Here is a 10,451-nt window from a genome sequence, read left to right on the forward strand (position 1 = left end):
CATGTTCCTATAAAATTCCTGTATTTCTTCATTCCTCTGTTTTCTCATCTCATTCCTTTTCTATTCCTATATTTTCTCCTATTCCTCTATTTTCTATTCCTGCGTTCCAAACAGGCCCTAAAACAATTAAGATACTACTTCATATGTCCGGAAAAGAAGACAATTCTAGTAAAGTATCAAGTTAAAGTATCTTAAGTTTGACTGAATATATATATATATATATATATATATATATATATATATATATATATATATATATATATATATATGATATAAATAGTCATGACATTAAATAAATATTATTAGATTTATCATAAGATACATTTTTATAACATACTTATTTGGTGTCAGAAAACATTAATACTTTTACCTATGCATTCTTGTCAGAATAGAGGTAATACTTGACATCATCTTCTCTCTCTCTCTCGGCATCCGTAGCTTGCCAAAAGATTAGAGAACAGTAAAATGAGGAAATGAGGAGAAGAAACCCATGGGAAAGTGGCATCTTTGTGGAGAGCTACCCTAGGCATTAAGATAATGGTGCATTTGCAACTAACCTAAGGGAGATCCTAGTATGGATCCACAGCAACCTCCTGGCCTAGGCTAGGCAGGGGCATTTGGTGGAGTTAAAAGGCTTGCTTTATTTTCCCTCCAAGAATTAAAAAAACACAAAAGATTCCGTCTCTGACACACCTTAACCAATCAGGTGCAGAGCTCAAAAAAAAGCTCAGAGGGGAGAGCATGGAAAGGTGGTTCTAAGCTACTTTCAGCAGTACTATTTGGTAGTAGTACTGCCCTTGTGATATTCCCGGAATGAGAGAATGTTTGAGCACTCAACCACACCCAATCCAGCGACAATGGAGGACGGAACCATATCGAATAACGAATATGCTCATGTAGAAAATCTCGGCCATGATGTGCGTAGTAAAAAGGCAAGCCGGGGATATAGGCTGCTGCCAACCCGCTTAATTGAAAATTAAGCTTTACCAAAACGATGGAGACGCATCTTCCGTTTTTCACCTGAATTTTTCTAGGGCATCTTTGAACACAGTTTGATTTCATGTTGAGTGAAGGGAAAATCCATAAACGTTTACGAGACCAACTCATTTTTATTATTATAAACCCCACTAATTGATAAATTTTGTCAAATAAAAGCTGGAGAAGTTTGACTTGCGAAACCAAACCCTTGTCGTGTTATAGGCAGCACCGGATAAGTGAAGTCATGCAGTATTGCGGTGACCCCAGTGGATATGTGATGTGGGACGATTCATCATCAAGATAGATGGATTTTTTTTTTTTTGACAAAAAGCAGATAGATAGATTTATATCAGCCAGAACGCATATCCTTTCCCCCGGCCCGGCTCCCTTTGGTTGATGTTGATGGAATCATGCATGGGCTCGGATCATCACCAAGACAACCAATCGGCCACTGTGATGGCTCAAAGGATCCAGCATGCCATGGGAGGGAGACCCCGGTTCCAATCATGTGCAGTGCAGCAAAAGGACCACCACGAAAGCGACGCACGCTTTACTATTCATCTCATCTCCTTCTCTGGCTTCTGGTCCATGCATCACCACATGCCCATCAGCCACTGGCATTCAACTTGGACCAAATATAGAAGCAGGCGACGAGAATGGTTATCATTTATCAAGCGGCGGCAACACATGGTAAGGCCTACAGGATTCCCAGATTCCCAGTTCTCCAAAATCTGCAAGACCTAGCCCAAGAACAGCAGCCGGATAAGAGAAGCATACCAAGGAGGAACAAGGCTCACGGGAACCGCAGCACGGTGCCAGCAAAAGCATACGGTCAACAGCTGCTGGAAGCTGCAAGGCTGGAACCACAGAGGCAAACCGGTTAACTGTTCAATCATGATCACAGCATAACCGTTTACCAAATCTTAACCCTTACTACATAGTTAGAACTAAACACGTGTTCTCTTGAGCGCGCGCGCACACACACACCCTACTGATGCCGCAAATCATGGTCACAGACACAACTCTTAATGATTGCCGAATGACAGATTAGGCTATCCGCAAACAAACCCTAACAGAGAACTCGTCCATCTAGGTCCCCCAGGCACAGGAGGATACAGACACCCAGCACCAAAAGCCGCCATTCATTCCTGCAGGGGAATAGAAAACGAGCACAAAATTAGCAACAAGCTTTTATTGGTTTCCTACCTAAATGGACAGGAAAATGCGTGACTCCAAGCTCTACAACAATGCGCAGATTTATTGAGTACATCACGATTTCAATCATGTGCTTATATCAAACCAACAAGAAGGGGCTTTATTTCTATGGTCCCGACTGAGCAATCAGAGATCGATACAAGCACATCAACTATTGAGTGGTCAGTAACAGAGTAGGTTTTGGCAGCACATTAATTGGCCGCTACTAGAAACACATGGGAGGGTCCCCGCTAATTATGCGGTTCTTTGGAATTAATGAGCAGCCCTTTAATCATTTGATGCATTCTGAAACAAAAAATGATTAAATATTGACAAACAATAGGCTCACAAACATCCAAATCCAACCATTATGAGTCAACCAACTACACTTCAGATTTGCAAATTGACAACTACACTAGACAAAGATTTGGGTGTAGAAACTACACCCAGTGCATTGGTGCAATAAATCTTGTGATATATAAATGAATATGGCCTGGGATTTTTATGTTCTGATGCAGATCACCATGTCACCATGTTCAAATTTAATGAGGTGATGGTAACACCTCAAGTAGACACACCTTGGCAGATTTCAGTCAGAACCATACAAACTGTATCCAATACCTTATAAGTAGACACACCTTGGCAGATTTCAGTCAGAACCATACAAACTGTATCCAATACCTTATATGATATATCTACTTGTCTTGTTCTGGTTTTGAACTGTGATTTAATATAAGAGACCGTTCTAGAACCATGGCTTTTAATTGTAAATCTGGGTGAAAAAGGGAACTAAGGGGCAGCTCAGATCAAACAGAACTTAAGAAATGAGGACATTCGTACTAACAACGAAGTACCAATGACAACAAGAATACAAGAATATCTAATGACTTCAAGCAACATGGGCAATGGATACAAGACAGCGCTTCACAATGGCAAAAAGGCAATTTCACATAACAGGTCAATAAGTGGCTATCAAACGGCGGCGAAAACAGGACGCACTAACAACTTGGGGTGGATCAAAGGTCATGACATATGGAACTGTGGAAGCAACGTAGGGATGGCTTGGCTTATATATGACGCAGGATAAGAACCATTGCTCAAGCAGACAGCTGTGTGGAAGGATATCAAGAAGCACAACCAAACTAAGCAGGTTCAGTTTACGGATGGTGGGGCTGAGAAACTAATCATAGAAAATAACATATAAAGTACAAAAGTAAATAAGCATATGCTCTATGAAGATCCAGCTTTAAAATTGAGTGAAAATCCTAAATAGTTGCTTTTCAGATCGATCAAAGTCTATAGTTCAGTATAAGGTCATTGATGATGCTAGGATTACATGTTAAATTTGTGAATACTTTTCTATGTTTCACAAGAGGAAAATACTTAAAAATGTTTAAAAGGATCACCAAGTAGTAACTAAAAGGGGATTCTATATTATTTCGTTTGCAGGAATTGCAAGTAATTGATGAAAATAAATTTCAGGAAAGCAATTGATAAACTGCTAATTTAGTTCATCTAGCATTTGTTTTACATCAATTACATGTGCTTTGAGCTTCGGACTGGCTGTCATTTTTGTTGTAAGCCACACGTGGCATCCATGTGGTCTAGTCTAGGCCAAGATAACAGTGTTGAACAACCTGATAGTGTCAATGCTTGATATTAGTACACTTATATTAGAAGTTGATAACCACAAGGTAACTGGCAGAGCTAGACTGAAACTTAGAAATAACAAATTCACATAAGTATAGCTCATAAGATAACAATGATTCATACATTAGAATATGAATTGCACAACATATAAGGAAATCAACAGTAAAGCAAAAGCATATTTCTGTTAGGAAAGTTAAGTGAAGTATAAATTTGAGAAGATAGTAAGGTTATTCAGGTTAAGGCAGAATCTCACAACATAGAATAGTAATGAAATATGTTCTTATTGTTTCAGGAAGGTTATGAGCATAGAATATATGCCTTTTACAATAACAGGCAGTCGGGCACAAGCCTTCATGGAGTAGTTGAATGAATCAGATGCATACAATGTAGCACCTGGTTTTAAGGACAACCAGAACACACCATATGGGAGCCTAGGAAGTCAAATCACACCATATTTATACGGTATGTAATAAAGGCATTGTCTTTGATATTACCCTTTATTTGTAACTGTATGTGTGAATTGAATTCCTGGGCACACATATGGGATATACCTGGTTTTGTTCTTAAAACTGGGTGCTACATACACAATACATATTGTGTCAATATGAAGCTGGGCAAACATATCAAAGCCTATCCTTGAAACAAGTATGAATTTTTGCTCAGCTCAGAATCATATTGCATCTCGTAGTGAGTCCAGCTTAAATATAAAAACCGACTTCAAGTCGATACAGAGCTCAGTTTAGATATCCTCTCATGTTTTCATATACTAATGTACAGCAAAGAAAAAATCTTCATCAACATCACCTAAGAATTTAGTGAGTTCAAGATCTAAACTCATTAACATTCTCCAAGATGAAACACCAGCATCTCTGTTAGTAGAGTTCTATAAAATGCTAAGGGCTAAGCAGGCGACTGGGTAGCACCTAGCACTTAGTCTACAAACATGGAGACAACTGATGTTTCGAATTGGAGATATTTACACTTCAATGTTTATATGATTAGGGCATCTGTAGTGTGCAAAAATCACCAGCCTTGAGGCCCAGCTGGTATCGTTAGGGGTGACCGCACATACATACCATCATAGGACCAAACTTCAAGATTGAGGCCGGGTCTCAAGGAATTTAAAAAAATCAGCATGCTGCTATTGCCTCCGTCTCCAATCCTAAGGGCTAAGCAGGCGACTGGGTAGCGCCTAGCACTTAGTCTACAAACATGGAGACAACTGATGTTTCGAATTGGAGATATTTACACTTCAATGTTTATGAATGATTAGGGCATCTGTAGTGTGCAAAAATCACCAGCCTTGAGGCTCAGCTGGCATCGTTAGGGGTGACCGCACATACATACCATCATAGGACCAAACTTCAAGATTGAGGCCGGGTCTCAAGGAATTAAAAAAATTCAGCATGCTGCCATTGCCTCCGTCTCCAATCCCTACATTACAGCATAGTCACCGCCTGACTGCCAGCAACTTTGGCGCTCCAACCAGCAGCAAAAAGGCCATGCAGAAGCAACCAACAATCCACGGGAGAGCCGTCACCTCCTCGTTCATTTCCCAAACTGGAAACGAGTCTTGCATGAAGCACCGGCCAGTGCCCGTCTTCACCAACTCCATCCACTCATGTGATGGCGAGGGAGCAGGAGTATCGTCTCTTGTGCCGACTTTTAGCACCGAAGGACACTCTCATGCCAGAGAACAGCTGGGGCGGCGGGAACTCATGCCAGTGGCGGTGCCTCTCACACGACCTGACAACAGGGGCATCGGGGAGAAGGGCTCCAACAGGAGCAGGTGTGGGACCAGTGGATCTTGCATTGGCAGAGCTCTCACACTGACTGAGGAGCAGGAGCAGAGGCAGTGGACGGCAGGGAGTTCTGCCGCTGGTGCGAGGTTAACCATGTGCCGACAAGTATGGGAGAAAAAGAGATTAGGGATTTCTTTTATGATGAACATGGGCCGCACCTTAAGACCCATATATATGAGACCTTATACATAACATAAGAGAGAGACCTCAGCACAGGTGTGTCTCAGCTTATGGTTAAGGCCAGCCATACACATTCTGGATGCCCTTATTTACTATGTTGTTCGGGTCAGGACAGATAGCACAGATGTAACACTTGTCTTGAACCCACCTGCCCAAAAATCTTTATACCAAAAGCAACATCCCCTCACCTCCCTCCCCTCGCCACCTCTTACCCTCCGTCTAGCATAATTTTTGTTGCTACTGATTCTTCCCTCCTTAGCAGTCTTCTCAACCCAGCACCTCCTCCAAACATGCCTCAACCCCACTCTGCCCACACATGCACCCAGTATCACTTCAGTGCCAGTCTATCTTAACACGCTGCCCCTTGAGTGGCCTATGTCGTGCCAGCAATTAAACTGCCGATATCAGTCCAAACCAGAGCAGCAGTGTGCATAGGCCAATTTCAGGATCACAATACCAATAAATTTTACCAAGCAAGTACAATTCATTTGAACGCATAAATTAAATCCAATATATAAAACAACAATCCTCTTGAACAGCATAGCACATTACAGATGAGTTAAACAGTTTTCCATTTTCAAAATGTGTACGCTTCATATAAGAACAATCTATTGCTATTTTGATGTGCATGTTTCAAAAGCGACCTAGGATCATGCAGTTCTACCATAGGCTAAAGTTCGCAAATCTCTGTAACACAAAGGCTCAATTAAAAACAGCAAGCCAGCATAAACTGGTTTCAACATAAACTCTTGCTCGCGACATAACAATTATATCTATAAACAGCATCCAAGTTATGACTGAACCCATTTTGAGAACATCACCAAACAATGCGATTTGGATGATGTCATCCAACAGCAAAGTGAAACTCTGCACATAAATAGGGCGTATTTCCATACCAGAAATACAAGGCATAGGTGCAAAAACACAGCGCATCTAATGCACATCAAACTGCACAGGGCCAGGTTTTAGGTAACAGACCGTCACACGGCACGGGAACCTTGCAGATAAATCATTGCAATTAAAAACAAACGCCACAAATCAAAATGCACCCAACTAACAGGGTTCACAGATGCGTTTGAGCAGCACAGGAGCCAGGGATAAAGAAAATACCTAGTGAGTCCGTGCCGAGGCAGACCTAATCGCTCTCCTCCCCCTCCGCTCCCTCATCCTCCTCAGGAACCACGTCAGCATCGTCATCGTCGTCCTCAGCAGCAGCCTCCTCCGGAGTGACGAGGTACGCCCCGGGCTGCGGGGGCGCGCGGCGGCGGGTTCGTGACGGGAGGATGTTGCTGAGATCTACCTCGGCCATCGGGTCTTCGACGAGCTCGTCGTCGTCGTCGCTGCCGCCGCCGCCGCCGCCGCCGCCCTCCTCGTCGTCGCTGCTCTCCTCGCTGTCGTCCTCCTCCTCCTCCTCCTCCTCGACTACCATCTTGCCCTTACCCTTGTCAGCCGCGCTAACCCTGGCCCTGGCCGCCTCAGCCACGGCGGCAGCCTCCTCGTCGACGTCGGGACGCGCGGCCTTGAGGGGCGCGAGGTCGGCGTCGGCTCCCGCATCCGCCTCGGGCTTGCGCTTCGCCGGGGAGGGGGAGGGTGCCGGAGCCGGGGCCTGGGCGGGGTCGGTGGCCACGGGCTGGGGCTCGCCGTCGGCGGTGGCCATCGCGCGGGGGGGTGAGGGGGGAGAGGGGGGTTGAGCTAGGGTTTTAGGACGGTGAGCGCGGTGTTGTGTCGTGTAGCGAATGAAGAGCGGGGAAGAGAGGACTAGAACTAGAGGAGGTGGGCTTCGCAGCCTTAACGGTGGTGGCGCGGTTTGGTGGACATGTTATGGGCCGTATTTCCGGCCTTGGGGCTGGGGCATGCTGCGGGCCTAACGATATATCTGTCTAAAAAAAAGTTTATTTTTCCTCCCTTAATTTCCGTGAAAGTTCCTTTTTCCTTCTTGAATTTTAAAATCGAACAAATTATCTCTCTCAAATTTTAAAACTGTAGGTTTTATATTCTTGACACGGTTATAAATGGTTTTGAAGGTGATTTTATTTTTTTATATTTTTTATTTATTTTGGTTGAATTTTTGAAAAAATCATAACAAATCATAAAATCATAAAATAAAAAAAAAATCTGATTTTGTTGGACTCTAAATGAGTATATCTACATATTAAATATATAATATGATATGTTTTAGTACAAAGTTTTTGTTGTAGATTTTGATCTATTATTTTTTATAATTAATTAGAATACTTCATAATTGTAGTTTCTAAAGTTCCAGTTGTGGTAATTTTTTTTATTGTGATCTAATTATTGTATGCTTGAACTGTATAAAAATGTCATACTCATTGGATCATATCTATACCTAACTAGTATAATGTCCGTGCTAACGCTACGGGTTATATAAAATTCAAAATTATTCTATCAATTTTAAAATACTTAGTTGCTAATTGTGCTTTGTCAAAACTATTTCCATATAAGTTATTGTCGCAATTTAAGACTCTTCTAAAATTCAAGAGGAAAGAAATTGGATCTCTTAAATCAACTCAAACTTCAAAATTTGGTGTTAGCAGAAAAAAAACCACTCCATATAATTGAGTCCATGCAAAAAGATAATATGTTTCTTGGAAGTGAAACATGAAGGAGGATAACAGGTCTTAGAGTTAATGCGTGCACAGATCTCTTGCTCATTATATTTATCTTTAATGTTACAACAACGACGACGACGACGATGACAAAATCCCACATAAAAACCAACACAATTGATTTAAATTAATCTTCCTTTTAAATAGAGCGCTCGCAAATTTGAGAGCAAACATGTTCAACATGAAAGTACAAAGATTGTAGCTACCCAAGGAATTAATCTCATCACCATCCTTTCATCCAGCTTCAACATGCTCTTCCGTCTTCTCCACTCCGTGCAAAGCATCGCTGTAGCAAAGGATTCTATCATAAGAGCAACTCCAAGCCACCTCCTAAACAAGTCCCTATTCTAAATCTAGGGATTTGATCCAAAAAAAATCAACTCCAACCCACCTCCTACTTGGACTCCCATTTTCCATGCCCTCCCAAATTATAGTTTCAGCCTCTCACATCTAGAACCCCCTATCCAATAGATCCCACCTACTTTCCTCTCTCCACCCATAAATCAAGACAAGAATATGTGAGATAAGAACTTGATCTATTTTCCATTGGAGTTGGGTCTTAATTTGAGCCCCTACTTTTTTTATCATAGCTTTTAAATAAAAGTTTAAGGACTTAATTTAGGGACTTAGGTTGGAGTTGCTCTAAGATCTCAATTTTTTTGGGGATCCAATTGGATAGAGAATATGGTGTACACGACAATGCATGGTACATAATACAAAGAGCTCACCACTGATGTCACTGGGTCAGAAAGTTGATGTTCATGAAACTGACAAGGCCCCATTGATCCAACCCACCCGTGTGCACCATCAGCTACTGAGAATGTGTGAAAACTTAAAAATTCAATCGTCAAATGGTAATGTAACAAATCCGACAACAGGTGGTTACCTTTGCAGGTCCAAGTGCTAGACTGGTCTAGTGACCATGCGCAAACATTGAATCCAAAACAACATAAAGTAATGATGTCACATATTATCAAATAAGTCAGCTTCCAATAGATATTACTGGAGAGAAAGAGCTTTCGTAGCAGCTCTTTAATTTTTATATGCATCTTTCCTCAGTGAAACAAGATGCCCTAAGCTATCTGACTGAAATTTCCTACAGTACAATGCATCTATCGGGACATTATTGTCTTCAACCATTGTCTATCAAAAAAAAAAACTTTCCTAACGGTGGGTCACTAAGGCAGCAAATGAATCATCAAGGCATTTTGAATAATCAAATCATTAGATTAAACCCTTTTTTGCAAACATGAAATAATTGAAAATCAAGTTTAACCTTGAATTTACAAAATGCACAGAAATTAATGTGTGAAGATGTGTGCATCTTTATTGTTAATTAGATGATAGAGATGAAGCAAACAGCTAGAATACAAACACAAATGTAAACTTGGTAACCTTTTTGTCAATTTGTGGCGGCATTTTCTCCTTCCTACTCTACCCAATCCCAGCAGGTACTGCAGTGTTTAGCTACTTCAGATAATTAAGCCCAATAGATGATCACTGATCGTTATGAAAGAATAGAGCAGAACACAATGAAAGTCATCATTTCAATCACCATTCACTATGGGAATTTTTGCTAAGAAATAAAAAATGTATATATTACCAATGCTAGTTACTGGACAGTTCCAGATGCATAAAGCTTGGGTTGGTCAGTTCGACACAGCACCAAAGAAAGGAAAAGGGCGACATACCTAGTGGATGATCGACACCAATTGACATCATTGCCTCACACCAAGCGCCTGTGTCGTTGGCGAGGAACAGAAAGTTGGTCCATTGCAGATCAGATCAAGAGGGAGGAACAGCCAGAGGATAGCTTGGGCCATCGTTCTTCATCGCGATGACAGGGACGACCAAGAGGTGAGTGGCGGCGCGGAACCGATGCCGACGCCATCGGGGTCAAGGTCGGCGATGGCCGCAGTTGAGGTGGGGAAGCGGCCAAGGGCGCAGATGCGCTCGAGTTGGCGGTTGTATACAACACGAGCAGCCCTAGGCCAGGTGACCAGTGTAGCCGTCGTGCCAT

General features: G+C 42.0%; 1 protein-coding gene across 2 annotated transcripts; it reads right to left on the reverse strand.

The window, feature by feature from the left end:
• On the reverse strand, positions 1,759–7,559 carry LOC8070841 (histone H2A.Z-specific chaperone chz-1). 2 transcript variants are annotated; one of them, XM_002447675.2, is made up of 2 exons: positions 6,915–7,551; positions 1,759–2,126 (listed from the first exon to the last, which is right to left on the reverse strand). In XM_002447675.2, exon 1 carries the CDS (start codon positions 7,459–7,461, stop codon positions 6,940–6,942), a length of 522 nt encoding a protein of 173 aa, XP_002447720.1. In that variant the 5' UTR covers positions 7,462–7,551; the 3' UTR covers positions 1,759–2,126; positions 6,915–6,939. The 2 variants fall into 2 exon arrangements, with proteins under 2 accessions (XP_002447720.1, XP_021317958.1); XM_021462283.1 differs by lacking the exon at positions 1,759–2,126 and adding an exon at positions 3,446–3,809 and having other exon boundaries at positions 6,915–7,559.

The sequence above is a fragment of the Sorghum bicolor genome, chromosome 6, assembly GCF_000003195.3.
Source record: "Sorghum bicolor cultivar BTx623 chromosome 6, Sorghum_bicolor_NCBIv3, whole genome shotgun sequence".
NCBI lineage: Eukaryota > Viridiplantae > Streptophyta > Magnoliopsida > Poales > Poaceae > Sorghum > Sorghum bicolor.